At 40.0% G+C, this 18,355-nt stretch overlaps 1 protein-coding gene across 1 annotated transcript in view; it reads left to right on the top strand.

The window, feature by feature from the left end:
- Dnah12 (dynein axonemal heavy chain 12) overlaps positions 1–18,355 on the top strand; it is a 155,360-nt gene that overhangs the window by 103,376 nt on the left and 33,629 nt on the right. Inside the window, exons 52-61 of the mRNA XM_050158197.1 lie at positions 55–144; positions 953–1,093; positions 5,739–5,980; positions 6,525–6,672; positions 6,957–7,102; positions 9,619–9,833; positions 10,484–10,676; positions 12,155–12,347; positions 15,195–15,367; positions 16,996–17,136. Of these exons, the coding sequence (XP_050014154.1) occupies positions 55–144; positions 953–1,093; positions 5,739–5,980; positions 6,525–6,672; positions 6,957–7,102; positions 9,619–9,833; positions 10,484–10,676; positions 12,155–12,347; positions 15,195–15,367; positions 16,996–17,136 (1,682 nt within the window). The remainder of the gene's footprint in view (positions 1–54; positions 145–952; positions 1,094–5,738; positions 5,981–6,524; positions 6,673–6,956; positions 7,103–9,618; positions 9,834–10,483; positions 10,677–12,154; positions 12,348–15,194; positions 15,368–16,995; positions 17,137–18,355) is intronic.

The following is an 18,355-nucleotide window of genomic DNA, read 5'->3' as shown; positions in this document are numbered from 1 at the left end:
TAGTATGTGCTTTTAATTGTATAACTAGTACATTTTCATAAACTTCATTTGTAGATATTGGATTACTGGGGACCTAGCAAAAAACTTCTGGGAGATATGAATTTCTTAAAAGATCTGAGAGAGTACGACAAGGACAATATTCCAGTAAGTTATATTGGAGTTTCTTCTCTAAAATGCGACTTTGTCCTGACGTCAAAGAGCTTTAAAGTATTCACTGTCTGATATGACATAAGGAGATAATCTTTTTGTGAGATTAAGATAATTGATAACGGAATAGTAACATTTATTAATGGCTGTAGAATACATTTTTATAAAAAAAACACTTTCAGATTATTAGAAAGTCAATAAATTCCTATTTTAGTGTACTGTTGACTTGAAAAGTTCTCTAAATACCTTCATATAATAGTTCCTTTATTAGAAAATCTTGTTCATATTTACATAAAGAAGGTAACATTTTCCATTTGAATTGTTATTTATTAATGTTAATTATTCTGTTTTCAAATGTTCTATCAATCCACAGTCTTGTTAGCATATTTGGAAGAGGCCCCTTTCTTCAATATTTATAAATTTATATATTTTTATCATAAATATATTTGTTTCTGCTTTAATTATACTTTTACAATTATCCCAAAATTTTTACTTTTAAAAACAACATAACTTTAAAAAAAATCATTTTATTTATTTAGTGTGTGTGTGTTATAAGTGTGGGTACGTGTGCCATGACACTCAGGTAGAGGCCAAAGGATTGCTCTCTCCATCCGTCATGTGAGTGCTAGCGATTGAACCCAGATTACCAGGCCTGGCGGCAAGTGTCTTTTACCCAATAAGTCATCTCAAGGGCCCTCAGTGTAACTCTTTAAAATCTAAATGTTTTCATTACCTATGATTTTCTTCCTCTTTGTGATTATGTGACGAGTGCATTCGTCTTACAATCTAAATCTCTGTCATACAGGTGAGTGTTATGCAGAAGATCCGCAGTGAATATTTGACAAACCCCGAGTTTGATCCCCCTAAGGTTGCTAAGGCTTCTTCTGCAGCTGAGGGGCTGTGCAAGTGGATCATGGCCATGGAGGTGTATGACCGAGTCGCTAAGGTATTTTCAGGACATGCACACCCAATCCCAACTCATACAGTCCCTTAAATAAAAACGTGAACTTTAAGTTTTAAATGTATTCCATATTAGGTCCTTCGGAATTTCACTCAGCGAGTTTTGACTGTATTCACCTCCCCCAGCTCCTCACAGATCCATTCCCCTCCCCTGCTCACCCACCCAACTTTGTGTTCTCTTTGTGATTTTCTACCCATCAAGTCCAGCTTGTGCTGCCCATACGTTCTTAAATGTGTGGTCTTCCACCGGAGCTTGGCCAACCCCTGGTGGCAACACCCTTAAAGAAAATTGACCCTCCCTCTCCCAGTAGCTCTCAGTTGCCAGTAGCTCCTCAACTGAAATGGATTTCATGTCCACTTCCCCTGTTCATCCTGGGATCTGGCCAAGCTTGAGCTTGGTGGGCTCGTGCACGCTGCCATGGCTGCTGTGAGCTCACATAAGAAGCTGCTCTGTTGTATCAGAGGACACTGCTTCCTTTTCCTCATTTACCATTTCTGGCTCTTAGAATCGTTCTGCCCCCTCTTCTGTAAGGATACCCAAGTTTTAGGGGCAGGCACAGTATATGTATCCAATTTAGAGCTAAGTATTGTGCCAGCTTTTATACTCTGTCATTTGTGAGTCTCTGTTAATGATCATTTACTGCGCATGGAAGCTTCCTTGATGAAGGCTGAGAGATACACCACTCCACAAATATGTCAGTGATTAGGTTTAATACTGTTTATTTAGCAGACTAACAGTTCTCCCCTAGACCTTTGATCCTAGCCACAAGTTCTTGACTGAACAATAGTGCATGCATGGGCTTCATCTTGTGGAATGGGCCGTAAACCCAGTCAGAAAGTGGCTGGTTATTCCATAATTTCTCTGTTGTTATTACACAGCGTCATGTCTCGCCAAGGCTCGTCCTTACTATAGCTCACGGGTTCACAGCTGGGTAAGACTGAGGGTTCCTTTCTCCCTCTGGTGGTTTCATAGCACCTCCCAGCCCTGCAGAAGTAGCCGATGGGATGGAGCTTCTGGGTTAGTGCCAACTTGGAATCTCCAAGTTCGTGCATGGTATCTTCAGCAGCAGGGGTCTTATCTAAGTCCTAGAGGGTAACCAATAGTGTTGGCAGCAGCCTGTAGTGTTCGGAGGTCTGTGGGACTTCACTGACCAACAGCTCCAAACAGCACCGGACTTCTGGTAGCTTGTACTGTCTAATAGAATAGGACCACTGTTGTCTCACTGTACAATAAGTGCATTATATTCTCTCTCTCTCTCTCTCTCTCTCTCTCTCTCTCTCTCTCTCTCTCTCTCTCTCTCTGTGTGTGTGTGTGTGTGTGTGTGTGAAAGAGAGAGAGTATGTAAGCTTCTATAGTAGTAAATAGGTTTCTATATGATTTTTTAAGTCTTTAGAGTTAAAATTTGTATTCCTTTCCCTAACCTTCCCTTCCATCCCCTACCTCAATTTAAACCCTTTCTGTTCTATTCGTTCCCTTTTTCAAGACAGGGTTCCTCTGTATCTTTGGAGTCTGTCCTGGAACTATCTCTTATAGACCAGGCTGGCCTCGAACTCACAGAGATCCTCCTGCCTCTGCCTCCCGAGTGCTGGAATTAAAGACTTGTGCCACCACCGCCTGGCCCCTTTAAGCTTTTAAATCAGTGCTTTCTATATCCCCTCCTTTGAAAGTCCAACTCTACCCCACCCCGTGGCCTCTTACTTATTCCCAGACCTCTGTAGGTATTCCAAATGAAACATACACATCTGAAGATTCAAAGCACCTACAAATGAAGGAAAAGCATGTAACTACCTTCATCTTTTTGAGTCTGGCTCACCTTCCTCACAATGATTATTTCTAGCTCCATCCATTTCATTCATTAAGAATATTCATTAAGAATTAAGAATAATTTCTTTTCTTTTTTGTTTTTGTTTTTGTTTTTGAGACAGGGTTTCTCTGTAACATTGGAGCCTGTCCTGGAAACTAGTTCTTGTAGACCAGGTTGGCCTCGAACTCAGAGATCCGCCTGCCCCTGCCTCCAGAGTGCTGGGATTAAAGGCATGCGCTATCACCGCCTGGCTAATTTCATTATCCTTAATAGCTGGATAATACTCCATTATGAAAATATAGCACATTTTTCTTGTCTGCTCATTAGTTGGGACTATATGATAAGAGGAAAAACTCAACTAGTTGTCCTCTAACTTCCACATGTATGTTGTGGCATGCTGTGCCTGCACCCATACTGCACACATGCACAGACACGCCCATACAAATAAATAAATGTAACTTAAGAATTTAAATTATCTTAAAGGTTCTAAGTGAGTTGATCCATCAGGTGTAAGAAGATCCAGTATGGCTAAATTCAGAGTGAAGGAAGATCCCTTGAAGTAATGGCTTGAATTCAGCAGGGATTTTTTTTTTTAATGGGATATCCAAATGGCCCAGATTCCTGGGAAATCAAGAGAATTTAGTTAAGAGTGTTTTACAAATTTGTCTAGTAAAGGAACATAAAAACACAGGCATCACTTGAATATACCCAGGAAAGGAGGAGCATACGCTAAAGGAGAGATGGAACCATTGGTAGCGTGTACTAGAATAAGCTCAAGGCACAGAATGACCAGGCTGCCCCCATTAGCATATGCTGAGAGTGAGGTAGGCGCTTTTGAGTTTGAGTTTATGGAGCAGAGTCTTGTGTAGATCTGCTCAGGGAGTAAAACAGATTCTGTCTAGGATCTCCTACTGAACTTCCTTCTCTCCACGGAGTAGGGTCATGACAGGTCTGCCATCGCCCAGTTCTGTTCAGTCCCAGAGGCCCACAGCGTTTCTTCCCTGTGTGTACCTCTGCTTGCCATTTTCATACCAGTGCAGCACGAAGGTGATGGAGAGACTTTAGCAATGCCTCCTCGGAAGTCACAACTGGAAGGGGAGTTTTCTGGCATCTTCATTCTTCCTTAGAATTTTAGCCCAGAGAAGAGACATTTTGAATCTGCTAAGTGTTTCTTACTGCCGTCTTTACCTCTAACTAGTATCTCCGTGAGTTACAGTGACACTCCAGAAGGGCTGGGATTACCCACTTTCTGACTGGCCCAGATTCTCTGATCATCTTCTAATATTTTTTGTACCAGTGACTTATGGCGTGATTCAGTGATAGAGTTAACTGAAGCTTATTCTTGAGATTCTAAGGGCACAAAAATAGCAATTTTAAAAATCATTTTTCTCTTCAACAAAAAAGTGTCTTTTTAAGAGTTCTTGAGGAAATTTTAACTTAGTGAAGCTTACTACAAAACTTTTCCGTCTTTGTATTTTTACTATCATAGTCTTAATCACTCCAAGGCCAGCGTGATCTTGGTGTGACTTGGAAGAAGGCCACAGACTTAGGAAGAAAAATAAAAATTTAAAAACCATTAAAACCAAAAAAAAAAAAACTTAAATAGAAACAGAACGAGAACCCAGGTGTATGGTGGTTGATGTCTCTAATACCTGCGCTTGGGAGACTGAGGCAAGGGAATTTGTCATGAGTTTGATGGTAAGTTCAAGACAGGTGAACCAAGCTCGTGGGAACTCATGAACTCAGACTGACAGCTGTGGAGCCTCCAAAGTACCCAACTAAACCTTCTGCATGATGGAGGTGGGTCTTGTAATAATAAAGAAACTGCCTCGGCCCTCATAGGACAGAAAATTAGGTAGGTGGAGTATACAGAAGAGAATTCTGGGAGAAAGAAGGTTAGAGGAGGAGTCGCCATGATGCTCCCACTCCAGACAGACGCAGGTTAAGATCCACTCTGGTAAGCCAGCTCATGGGCTACACAGAATATTAGAAATGGGTTAGAACAATATGTAAGAGCTAGCCAATAAGAAACTGGACCTAGCCGGGCCAGACAGTGTTTGAAAGAATACAGTTTCCGTGTAATTATTTCTGGGTATAAACTAGCCATGCGGGCAGCCGGGTGCCGGGGACGCAGCCCTGCCGCTCCTATTTCAACATCTGCATATGGGATACAGTTGTATAACTTGGTCTATCTGAGGCCCCTGGCAGTAGGATCAGGAACTATGCCTGGTTTATGAGCTTGCTTGTTGGAGCCCATTCCCTGTGGTGGGATGCCATGCTCAGCCTTGGCAGGGGGAAGAGGCTTGGTCCTGCCCCAACTTAATGGGTCAGGCTTTGTTGACTCCCCATGGGAGCCCTCACCCTTTGGGAGGAGTGGATAGGGAGTGGGCTGGGGGGAAAGGGGGGGCAGAAGGAGGAGTGAGAGAGAGAACTGTGGTTGTAATGTAAAATGAAATTTTAAAAAGTAAATAAAAATCATAAAAAAGAATCTGTCTCAAAAGAGCAATCAACGAGTTAAACGAAAAGGAAGAAACAAAATCACCTGGCTCCCTCTCCCCATTTTTAGTTGATTGGCAACTTCTCATTATTTTAAAACACATTGCTGTATATTGTGATACTCTTTACATTAAAATGCCTTGTAATTTTTTTACATACTATAGTTTACAAAACCAAATGATTTGTATATTTTTGAAGTATATAGGTATTTTTGTTTTATGTAAGATTTAAATACTTATTATGTATAATTTATTGTTATATCCCATATCTGACCCATAACATCTAACTTTTACATAGAACACACAGTATCTGCATATTGTTCCCAAACAGGTGGTGGCTCCTAAGAAAGCTCGCTTATCAGAGGCGCAAAAGTCCTTAGCTGAGACAATGGAGCTTTTGAATCAGAAGAGGGCAGAACTTGTGGAAGTAGAACATCATCTGGAAAATTTACAGAAGATTTTTCTCGAGAAAACAGAGGAGAAGGCAGCTTTGGAAGATCAGGTGGAACTGTGTGCTAAGAAGCTGGAACGTGCCTCAAGGCTAATAGGAGGACTGGGAGGAGAGAAATCAAGGTAGAGCCTGCCGCTTCTACAAGAGCTAAGGATAACAGGCTTGAGGGGGGACAATTATTGGTTGTTGGTCACAGTTACAGTGGCTGACTGAGAAGAGCAGGCATGTTGTCAAGCACCTGGCTGGGACTCTCCAAAGGAGCAAGATAAGTGTTGAGGATAGTATTTATAACTTGTTTTCAAAAACAAAACCAAAAATAATAATTTAAAAAAAACAGAGAGGAAAGGAGGAGAAAAGAAAACGCAATTTTAACAGTTTTTAATCTAAGTGGTAATTGTTGGTTTAATTTTATTTATCTGTTTGTTGGCCTGCATGTATGTCTGTACACCACATACATACCTGGTACCTGTGCAGGCCAGGAGAGGGTGTTGGATCCCCTGAGCTGTAGTTACATATAGATACGAGCTACCATGTGGACGTTGTAAACTGAACCCTAGTCCTTTAGAAGAGCAGCCAGTGCTTTTAACCACCGAGCCTTCCCTCCAGCCAGCCCTTCCCATACAACCGTCTGTTATTATTTGGTTTTGCCTTTGGTTTGTTGCACAGATGGTCTCAAGCTGCCAGTGACCTTCAGATAACATATGAGAACTTAACTGGTGATGTCCTAGTGTCAGCAGGAGTAATAGCTTACCTTGGTGCTTTCACTTCTGGATTCCGACAAGAGTGCACAGAAAACTGGAGCATGTTGTGCAAGGTACCAGGTTTACGCTTAGTAAATTTTGTTTTAGAACAGAATTCTATGTGTATTTGGGAAATGTGATGGTGATTAAGACAGTGAAAGGAAGAACACTAAAAATATGGAAAATTTCTCTCTCTTTTCCTTCCTTCCTCTTCTTTAACTTGTAAAATACTCTCAAAATCCAACTTTCAATGCAGTTTTTTACAATCTTTAGTTATAGCAATTAAATATGTATTTTAACTTAATTTTTCAATTAGTAATGTGAAAAAGACCATCAGACTCTTGTTTCTTTTTTACAGGAGAAAAAAATCCCATGTTCAGAGGAGTTCTCGCTGAGCAAAACCTTGGGTGACCCAGTAAAAATTAGAGCTTGGAATATTGCCGGGCTGCCAACAGATGCATTCTCCATAGACAACGGTGTGATTGTTAATAATTCCAGACGATGGTAAGGAACATAACGGGTCTCCTTGCATTTATGTGGAAGTCTTCAAAAATCTTTAAAAGTTGAAAGACTTATACAGAAGCACCCGTGTGATGAGTCACCCCTAGACTCTACGGTTACCACTGTGTTTTATTTGCTGCTTAATCACGAATCCATCTAGATCTCTGCTAACCCATCTTTCTAAATGTATTTACCGATGAGCTGCAGATAGGTGTTTTCCCCTTAGCCACTTCCAACATGCATATTGTCGACTATATCAATATCAGCTTTTGTATTTTTTGTTTGAGGTAAAAAAAATTATATATTACAAAATAGGAAAACTCAAATGTACCATTTAGTGAGTTCAGAAGAGTAAACACCTGTGCATACATCCAGATGCAGGGCAAGGCTACCTCCTAGATACCTCCTTTAAATTCCTTTCCTATTCTCATCCCACCCACGAAATCATCATTCCAATTACTTCTCAATGTATATTATTTATGCCTGTTATAGAACATCATCTCTACTTCTTGAAACATATATGAAACATCTTCCTCTCGGCAGAAATGTTTTCAAATTCATTCATGTTACTCCATATATGCGTACATTGTTTCAGGGAGGATTATATTTCATAACACATCAGCATTTATGAGTCCACCATTTGTTCAGTTATCCTATCAAATTAAAGATTTCTAAACCATTCTTGCCTGCTTCTCTATTTATAAAATGGGGCAATAATTATGCCTAAATCAGGATATTATGAGGACGTGGTGCGGTACTTAAGATAGTACCCCATATTCACTCAGATGAATGTGAGAACCCAAGAGTATAATCACGGCATGCTTTAGAAATGAGAAGACTTAGCCGGGCAGTGGTGGTGTACACCTTTAATCCCAGCACTTGGGAGGCAGAGGCAGGCGGATCTCTGTGAGTTCGAGTCTACAGAGCTAGTTCCAGGACAGGCTCCAAAGCTACAGAGAAACCCTGTCTCAAAGAACAAAAACAAACAAACAAAAAAAGAAATGAGAGGATTTAAAACTGAATAATAATGTGGCAGAATAACCACTAAAGAGACTCTTTTTCAAAGAGAGTAATTTTCTAAATATTAGAAATTGCTCCTCATGTTAAAGTTGATTATAATACCCATTTCTCTTCTGCAGCCTCCACTCTCCAGCAGGTCCCAGGTTGAGTAGCCACTGTTCTATTCTCTCCTAATTAATTATATACTCTTTTAAAAAATAGGTTTATTTATTTTATGTGCATGAATGTTTGCTTGCATGTATTTCTATGACCCACATGCATGCCTAGTTGCCTGTAGAGGCCAGAAAAGTGTGTTTGGTCCCCTGGAACTGGAGCCGCAGGCACTTGTAAGCCACCACATGGGTCCTCAGCAGAAGCAGCAAATGCTCTCATTCATTGAGCCGTCGCTCCACCAATTTTACATTATCAAACACAAAGCTTTTATTTACTGTCCTAGAAAAGCATTCCTAAATAGATTTTAATATATGCTAGGTGTGGGCTCTCGCTCTACACAGCTTCACTCACAAACTTGTAAGATTCATTTATTAGCTGGTGTATTTTTTATATTAAACTTGTAGCAAATATTTTGTACCGTTATTTCTCACATTACAGTAACTGATGCCATGTGTTAAGATTGCTGTGATGTCAATGTTATTGGAAACAGCACAGCTCACAGACACAAATTCCTAGTTCGTCTAACACTAGTTAGGTCTAGTTTTAGAATCTTGGAATTTGGGCCAATGTGAGACTGAATTTTTTTCATTTATAAGAATAAAATTCTTTTTTATTTTTAAAATTATTCTCTTGACCATTTCATAAATGTATATAATATATTCTGGTCCCACTCATCCTTTTACTGTCCTCTCTCACTAGTCCTCTCCCAGCTCCTCCCACCACCAGTCCTCCCCCCCAGCTCCTCCCACCATCAATCCTCCCTAGCTCCTCCCACCACCATTCCTCCCCCAGTTCCTCCTACCATCATTCCTCCCTAGCTCCTCCCACCACCATTCCTCCCTAGCTCCTCCCACTACCATTCCTCCCTAGCTCCTCCCACTACCATTCCTCCCTAGCTCCTCCCACCACCACTCCCCCCCAGCTCCTCCCACCATCGTACATTCCCCTCTTTTTGTTTTTGCTTTGTGACACCCAATTTAGCCAGGGGCATTTTTTCTACTCTTTGTTTTAATTTAAATTTTTAAGCATTGCATATATAAACACTGTGTGTGTATGTGTGTGTGTGTGTGTGTGTGTGTGTGTGTGTGTGTGTGTGTGCGTATTATATACTGTATATTCTCCCCCTTCTCCTCCTCCTGTGCTCCCCTCTCTGGCAAATTCATGACCTCTTCTTTAGTTATTATTGTTACATACCTATACATAAATAATCATAGCGATTTTGTGAAGATAAATCTTGATGCAAAATATTTTGTAACAGCTGATGGCAACATTTAATTAAATTGAATAGATTTTCAGAAATTGCGGCATTTATGTGTTCCTCTTGTAATTTTCTTCTTAATCTCTAGGCCTTTAATGATTGACCCCCAGGGTCAAGCCAATAAGTGGATCAAGAACTCTGAGAAAGAAAACCAGCTTAGTGTTATTAAGCTCTCAGATACGGACTACATGAGAACTCTGGAGAACTGCATTCAGTTTGGAAGTCCACTCCTGCTGGAAAATGTTGGTGAAGAGCTGGACCCCTCTTTGGAGCCGCTGTTACTTAGACAAACTTTTAAACAAGGTAGAACTAAATGATTGGATTATTTTGAGGCATGAAAGAAAAACAATACATAAGCTTAATGATGATGATGATGTAGAACTCCTATAGCATTATTATGTAGGCAAAGAGAGCAGCTTTCAGAGTGACCTCGACCGGGTACCCTAAGATCAGCACTTTGCCCTCCTTCTTTGCCTTAGCCAGTACTGTTGAGAGCATGACACAGTTGAAGCCAGACAAAGAAAACCCTATCTTATGATCACTGACCTCAGAAAGTCAAGATTGGGACTTAGTTCTGAGTAATGACAAGAGTGTGGGCCAGAGTTGGACACAGGTAAACATTACCCACGAAGTAGCTTCCTGCTGATGAGCATTGGTGAGCTTTAATCATACAAAAATTTTGGAATCACAGTTAAAATTTGATAGAAAAAACTCTAAAAGTATCTTGATCTACAAAAGTCCATGACAAGGGAGACGATGTCTGTGCTGTTCCAGGATGAGCCCTGCTGTGTCATTGCTTACCCGTCTCTACCCCACTGCATTTGTCCTCTGTTTTCTCTTCCAGCCTGCTTAGGTCTCTTTGCTTATAGCTTAGGTGAGGCCTTATGAGTACATAGGAAAAGAGACTAAGTAACTTTGGCTCATCGATTATCTGCTTTTTTCCTGAAATATAGGTGGTATTGATTGCATCCGACTTGGTGAAGTCATTATTGAATATTCTTTTGATTTTAAGTTTTATATCACCACAAAATTGAGAAACCCACACTACATGCCAGAGCTGGCCACAAAAGTGTCTTTGCTCAACTTCATGATAACACCGGAAGGGCTTGAAGACCAGTTACTTGGCATTGTTGTTGCAAAGGAGAGGTATGTGGTTTAGAGAATATCTGTAAGCCTTTAGCATTTTTGTTTTGTAACTATTTTGGAAAGACTAAAGTTTATGTTTTGTCATTATAAGTAAAGCAATTATATAATCCTTTAAAATGGCCTTTCAGTAATAACTTTTAGGCCAGGTCATGTTATATTGGCCTTTTATTATAGATGAGATTCAGAATACATACTGTGACTTCTATCAAACTGACCTAGAAATTTTGCCCATAGTAATATAGGTCATAGATATAATCAAATATGTATTCAAAGACTTCCATACAGAGTATTAAATTTAGAAATGCTTGGGATAGGATGTGAAAACAGGATATAAAACTACATATGTAGTATAAGTAATATTGTATTTTAAAAAAATTGATGAATGAATCTCTCTGTATTCAAAACTGAAAAAAGAAAGGAAAAGATTAAGACACAATATACCTGAATATTAGCAGTTATTTTGCTTAGTACGTAAGAGCATAGGCAATTTTATGGTTTTATTGATATTTTGGTATTTTTCTGTTACTAAAATGCACTGTTTTTCAAATAAGAAAAAATAACAATACCCAGAAAAGCTGCAAGAAAAAAAAAACTTCTCTGAAAGAAAATAATTGATTCTAGTTGAGGATTAATATGACATTATTAAGTGGTCCGTTGAGTGAGATCAAATTACAAGTATATAAAAGTAGCTTTGCTAACTTCAAAACTTTAACTATGAACAAGACCTATGTTATAGCACACTCTACACCAGATGGTATTATTTAAAATTTTGATCCTATTTTTGCTCATTAATGCTTAATGCAAATTTTGCCTTTCACTAAAAAAGCCAGGAGGAACAGTCCTTCTTCCTGTGACTGTTATTTTAGAAGAGTTACTGATGACAAAGCAAAGAATGAATAAACTCCTCCTTGCAGTCTTTTTATTTCCCTGTATGTGACCAGCTATGCCATAAGAGTTTATCTAATACATTCACATTTTAAGCATGCAAATGATGTTTACTTTGTTTAAACTTCTCAACTCAATATTTGTATGAGCCTTCTCATTTCCTATGGCTATGATCAAATACATTGACAAAAGGAGTTGGGAGAGACAGGGTTTACTTTAGCTCACGGTTCGTTTATAGTCCTTAGCAAGGAAGTCACAGCAGCGAGAGAATGGATGAGCACGTCACATGACACCAGCTATGAGAAGAAGAGAGCGATAGATACATGCCTGTCTGCCCTCAGCTCTCTCTCTCTCCTTTTCATGGTTCAGGGTCTCACTGAGGCTCCCTTCCCAGGCAGGTCTAGAGTATACCACATTGACCCGTGAAATGAGCCATCACGGTATGCAAGTGTTCCCCTTACCATAATAAACTTGGTTAGTTTTTGTTACAGCTATAAGATGATACAAATAGTCCCAAAATGTTATAGGTGATATTTAGGTATAAATTAGGTTAATTGTTACAAATTTACAGCAGATGTTTCTGTCTGTTTTAGACCAGAATTAGAGGAGGAACGGAATGCCCTTATTCTTCAGTCTGCAGCTAATAAGAAGCAGCTGAAAGACATAGAGACGAGGATTCTGGAAACATTGTCGTCTTCAGAAGGGAACATTCTGGAAGATGAAAGTGCAATAAAAGTCTTAGACTCTGCCAAAATAATGTCTAACGAGATAATGAAGAAGCAGCAGGTGAAAAAAACGACTCCTAGAAAAGTTTGGATTCTAACATTCCCATTTGTTTCTAGTCTCTAAGGAAATGCTGTAGTAGGCTTTCAAGAAAAAAAATTGCTAAAATATGAAAACCTAGAGACTAGTTGTAAGCTTAGAAGATATCTTACTGCTGAACTTACCTAAACTTAGTTCAATCCACACATTATCTGTACACAGGAGAAAGACAGGTGTTCTCTGTGTGTGCAGTCTATCGGGCTGGTTTAGTTTAGTTCTCTTCATCTAAAAACTGTAAAAGTTGTCTTGCCCAGTTAGTGATTGGAGTTTGAGGTATGTGGAGAAAAGTCCTGACTGACCAAGCAATAAGTGATTCTTAGAACCAACAGGGGATGTTCTGACATCAGCTTGTCACTCATGGGCTTATTGGAGATGGGGGAAGGGAGGGAGGAGAGAGAAAGAGGACAGTGGAGGAAGGAGGCAGGTGGTCTACAGCTGATAATGTATTCCTAATTCATCACACAGGCAGGGGCCATTTCTATAGCGCATCTCTTTCCCCCCAAGGATGTGTCTATGAGACGGGACACGCAAGTAATAGGGCTTCCACACATGCAAGTCGGAGGCCAGCTTTCTGGAACTGGTTTCCTCCTCCTGCATTACTGAAGCTGGGTCTTTCTTGTTGCTTCTGCTGCTCCTCTGTATCACAAACTTCCAGCTGATTCTCCTGTCTCCGCCTCCCACTTTGCCATAGAAGTTCTGGGTTACAGATGGGAACCACCTCTTCTGGCTTTTTACATGTGGTCTGGGGAGAAACTCAGGTTGTCAGGAAGTGCTCTTAACACCGAGGCCATCTCACCATCTCAGTTAGGGACCTTTAAAACTTTTATATTCTTTTCTCTTTGTTTAAAAATATTCTTAATAATTTTAAAATTTTTCAAAGATTTGTCTATATATATACATATACATATACATGAGTGTTTTTGTATACATGTATATCTGTGTACTACATACATGCCTAGTGCCTTCTGAGACCAGAAGAGAGGATCAGATTCCCTGGAACTGGATTTAGATAGTTCTGAGCTGCTGTCTGGGTCCTGGAAAGTGAACCCAGGTATTTCGCAAGAGCACCTAGGGCTCTTAACTACTGAGTCAGCTCTGCAGCCCCTGTCACTTGATTCTTACAGTAAACCTCTGTGTTAATCACTCACCTTCTTCCCTCTGCTCCCCTTCCAGCGCAGCTCCACTCGGGGACAAATGTCCAAGAGGTTTGGTTTTATACTAATATAAAGATTTTTTCTAGCAGGTATTTGGTTCCTTATCTTACGTTTTTTGAGGAACCAAAAAGGCAATGTCATAGATAAATACTCTATGGCAGCCCACATCTGAGAGCATGGCCGAGATACCCTGTGGTGTCTGTCTTCCCAATTCTTGTTTATCAGAGCAGAGGAAACTGATGAACCCATCATCCCCACCACCACACTGATTAGCAGAGGAGAGATGTCCTGGTTTACTTCTGTTGCTGTGATGAAACACTTGCCCGAAACCAACTTGGGAAAGAGATGCTTATTTGGCTCACAGGTTCCGGTCCATAATCAGGGTTAACCAAAGCAGGAACCTGGAGGCAGGGCTTATCCTCCATGACTTGCTCAGTTTGATTTCTTCTGCACCACAGGACCACCTGCCCAAGGGTTGCACTGACAAAAAGCAAAACTGGAGGTGGAAGAGAGGAGGAAAGGTGGCCATAGGGGTGGGCGTTTCTTCGCCCAAAATACTGTTAACTCTCAATTGCTGTTAACTTTGTTTTTCTTCTTATAATCAAGACTGAGGTTCAGAACTTTCAGGCCATTTGTGATTATATTTTATCAATTTGGGGGAAACTTGACAAAGAATAGAACTCCATTTAGACTAGCTAAAATAAAAAATTCTACATCAGAATATTTTATTTCCTATGATAAGAAGTGTATCAAGGGCTGAAGGATGAACAGAAACACTGAATTTACACACTATCTCTTCCCTTAGTGGGGTTATGTGGTTCTTCTATGCTTCTGTACACTATCAAAAGATCAGTTTCTTCTGCAAAACTTCTGTCTTCATTTCTGTATGCATTTATCTAAGATGTAGAAAACAACACAGAAAGTTTCCCGTTATCCGCTAGCACTTATGACAATCACCACCTGACTGAAGTTCTAATTCTCTTGGGTCACCTGACTGAACAACGACAAAAGGGATTATTCTACAGAATCAAGGCTGCATATGCAAACCCACCCATCAACTGGTTGATAGGAAACCGTAGGGTAGGTTGGGGCAGTGTTCTAAGCATTTTCCCATAGAGTGACTATCAGCCTAGCAGACTGGGTTGGATATCTATGGCAATATTTAACTGCAAAGAAGTTAAGTGTGTGAGAAACTAATTGAGAAAAGTGTTGTGAGTGTATGTGAAACCACTATTAGATAGAGTTTGTCCTGAGCTTTAGTTCCCACGGTAGTATCTTCAACATGGACATGTGCACACTGTTCTCTATTCCCCTCTCCTCCTGCCTCTGACCTATTAAAGCAAAAGAGGATAGATAACTGATAGACACATGTTAGACGCGGGCAGAGATTGAGGACTAACGTTCTTCAGATGAGAGAGTCGTGGTTGGTGGGCGATCGCACTGTCAATCTCTAGTATAAAGCTCATCCTTTTCCCCTTCCTCTCCCTCCTCCGTGATTTTTCCCTTTCCTTTCTTTTAGGAAGAAACTCCTCTCTTGTAGAATGTACTTAAAGTATATTCTTGAGTTCATGTAATTTGTTATATAAAATTTGTTATATGAAAAATAAATGATTAAGACACTCCCTATTCATTCATCTTGATTTTTCTCTTCTACCAGGTTGCAGAAAAAACAGAACTCAAAATAGCAGAGTCCCGGGAAGGCTATAGACCCATCGCTAAACATTCATCAGTGTTATTCTTTAGCATTGCAGACCTGGCTAACATTGATCCCATGTACCAATACTCTCTCATCTGGTTTGTGAACCTCTATATCAACTCTATTCATGACAGGTAAGCAGATTTCTAGTTTCAACCATTCTCCCTAGGTTGGATTTTTCACCATCCTTTCCATTAAAAAAAAATCTAATTGTTTCCAGTTACTTCTTTAGTATTTTCATTATAGAATATTAAGTGTGGGGAAGTAAAAGAGAAAGACTTAAAAGGTTGTTTCGTGTTCCTAAGATTTAAACATACAGAAATGGTCTCACTATGTAGCCCTGACTGATCTAGTACTTGCTATTAGCTCAGGCTGGCTTCAAACTTCTGGCAATTGTTCTGTTCTAGTTCCCTGAGTGCTGAGATTAAAGTATGTGGTACCACACCTGGCTCTTCTTTCTATCTTTTAAGTCTTTTCTTCCTTCCTTCCTTCCTTCCTTCCTTCCTTCCTTCCTTCCTTCCTTCCTTCCTTCCTTCCTCCCTTCCTTCCTTCTTTTCTTCATTTCTTTCTTCCTTTTTTTTTTTTTGTTTTTCCAGGATAGGGTTTCTCTGTTTATCCCTGGCGATTCTGGAACTTACATTATAGACCAGGCTGGCCTCGAACTAAGAGATCTGCCTGTATCTGCCTTCCAAGTGCTAGGATTAAAGGCATATGCCACCACCACCTGGCTTCAGGATTTCTTTTAGCTGACAGTTTTAATGTCTCATGCTCCCGCTTTGAGGTGTCTAAAAGGCTATACCACATTTCTATTTATTCCCTAGATATTTTCGCTTTAATTGATTAAGAAATGCATTAGTTACTTTCCTTGTTGTAGGACAAAATACCTGGAATAGGCAACCTAAAGAAGGAGAGGTTTATTTTAGCTCACAATTGTAGGTCCATTGAGCTAGGAAGGACTGCAGAAGGGTGTGAGGGGCTCAGTTCGCTTCCTCCTCTATCCCATAGGAGGGTACAACCTATTTCAATTAACATAGTCCAAAAAGAATCCTTGACAGATCTAATCCTTCTCTAGCCCAAGGGATGGTACCACCCATTTTAATTAACCAGATTTTCCCAGAGGTTAGTTTACAACAAGGTCCTAAATCCATCAGGTTGACAGCCAGTTTAGCTGTCACAATATACAGGTTTTAGGGTCTTCCGATCTCCGTTTTATCTCACACCAGCTACAAGACTATAGGAAAGTAAGTTACCCTTTCTATAGGAATAATAATTATATTTGTCTCCTTCGGTTGCTCTGGGAATTAAGTGAGATGTTTTCAGAGTGTTGAGAACAGCATCTTGTATTTGGTAAGTTCGACACTTACTGAGCAGAATAAACATGGGACTTGAGCTCACATGTGTACCGTAAGGAGTTTCTTCTATGTGAGCTCTTGGTAGAACAATGTCTCCTGAATAATCAAAATCCCTAAAATTTCCCAATTGTGGCTTAGAATGTGAATTTACACAGTGCTTGTGACGGAGGAATGTCAAGATGAAGAACTGACGTAAATGTTGCTTACATGTTTCAGTTACGATATGGAGGAATTAGGACTCTTAGCAAATACTCAGATTTGAAAAGTTTAACATTTGTCTATGAGTGATTCAAATGTTTCTAGTGAAGAGTACTTCAATAAATTTAAAACATTTTGTTATAAGTTAATTCATGTTGCTTATTTTTCCTATTTTGGTTTGATAACATATTTTTCTTTTTTTAACGTTTTAGTAACAAATCCAAAATTTTGGAAAAGCGCCTGCGGTATTTGAATGACCACTTCACATACAACTTATATTGCAACATTTGTCGATCACTGTTCGAGAAGGACAAGCTACTCTTCTCCTTTTTATTATGCGCCAATCTTCTTCTGTACGTGACTTGTATTTTCTTATTTTATTTACTTTAAAAGCTTGCCTTGCAATATAATCTACAAAATGACTTCTTAGAGAATAGGATAATGCCTTGCTTGGTTTAATTCAGTATTTCCCTCATAACAATAGTTTCCACAATAATATTGACGTTCTGGTGTTTATTTTTAATACTTAATGTTTATATACCACATAAATGTTGATAAAATATGACACAGAGTTAAGTCAGCTCTTACAAAGGTAAACTTGGAAATAGAATGGTCTCATCATCCCTGAACCGTTGTGAGCTTCACCCCTGTCCGCCCCCTAAGGGTGAGTGCTCTTCTATTCTCCAATCTTGCAGTTTAGTTTTGCTTTTATATAAACTGTATCCCAAAGTAGGCATTCTGTCTGTTTTTGTCCCTCGGCATCATCTAAATAACAATGCTGCAAACACTGCTTATGAAGACCTTGGTGCTCTAGTGCACACACTTTGGTTTGGAAGAGATCTAGAAAGAAACATGTAAATTATTTGCCTGCCCCGGTTTGTATCCCTTGAGCAATCAAGTTCCTGTTGTTCTAGGTCTGCACCAAATCCTGTATCGTTCTCTTCGCATCAGGGCCCTCAGTGGCTGGATGGTGGCCTTGAACTCATAATCTTCTTGCCTCAGTCCCCCAAGTGCTGGTTTATAAGTATGGTCATCTATTGTCATTTCGAAATATGTCTCAGTATGTGATAAGCACTATTCCTTTGTGGTTTCAACTTATATCTCTGTGATGATTTGTTGAAATATGAGCGGTGGCAGGGCTGCGTCCCCAACACCCTGGCCGCTTGGCTAGCTCATGCCCGAAATAACAACACACAAACTGTATTCATTTAAGAACTGCTTGACCCATGAACTCTAACCCTTACAGGCTAATTCTCTCACCTGGACTAGCCCATTTCTAATGATGTGTGTAAGCACCCCAAGGTGCGCTTACCGGGAAGATTCTAGCCTACATCCATCCGGGATTGGAGGAGCTTCATTGTGTGCATCTGCCTGGGAGAGCTGAGCATGGTGTCTCTGCTCCAGCAGAGCTGTCGGGTCTCTCCGGGAGCAGAGCAGAGTCTGACCTCACTTCCTCTTCCGCCCAGAATTCTATTCTGTTTACTCCTCCCATCTATGTTCTAAGCTGAGGCCAAGCAGTTGGTTTATTATAACTTAACCAATGAAATCAACAGATTGATATATGACACTCCC

The sequence above is a fragment of the Alexandromys fortis genome, unplaced genomic scaffold, assembly GCF_014885135.2.
Source record: "Alexandromys fortis isolate MF-2015 unplaced genomic scaffold, M_Fortis_MF-2015_v1.1 scaffold_106, whole genome shotgun sequence".
Lineage (NCBI taxonomy): Eukaryota > Metazoa > Chordata > Mammalia > Rodentia > Cricetidae > Alexandromys > Alexandromys fortis.
The sequence above is the reverse complement of the archived record's forward strand: the minus strand, read 5'-3'. Positions and strand labels throughout refer to the sequence as shown.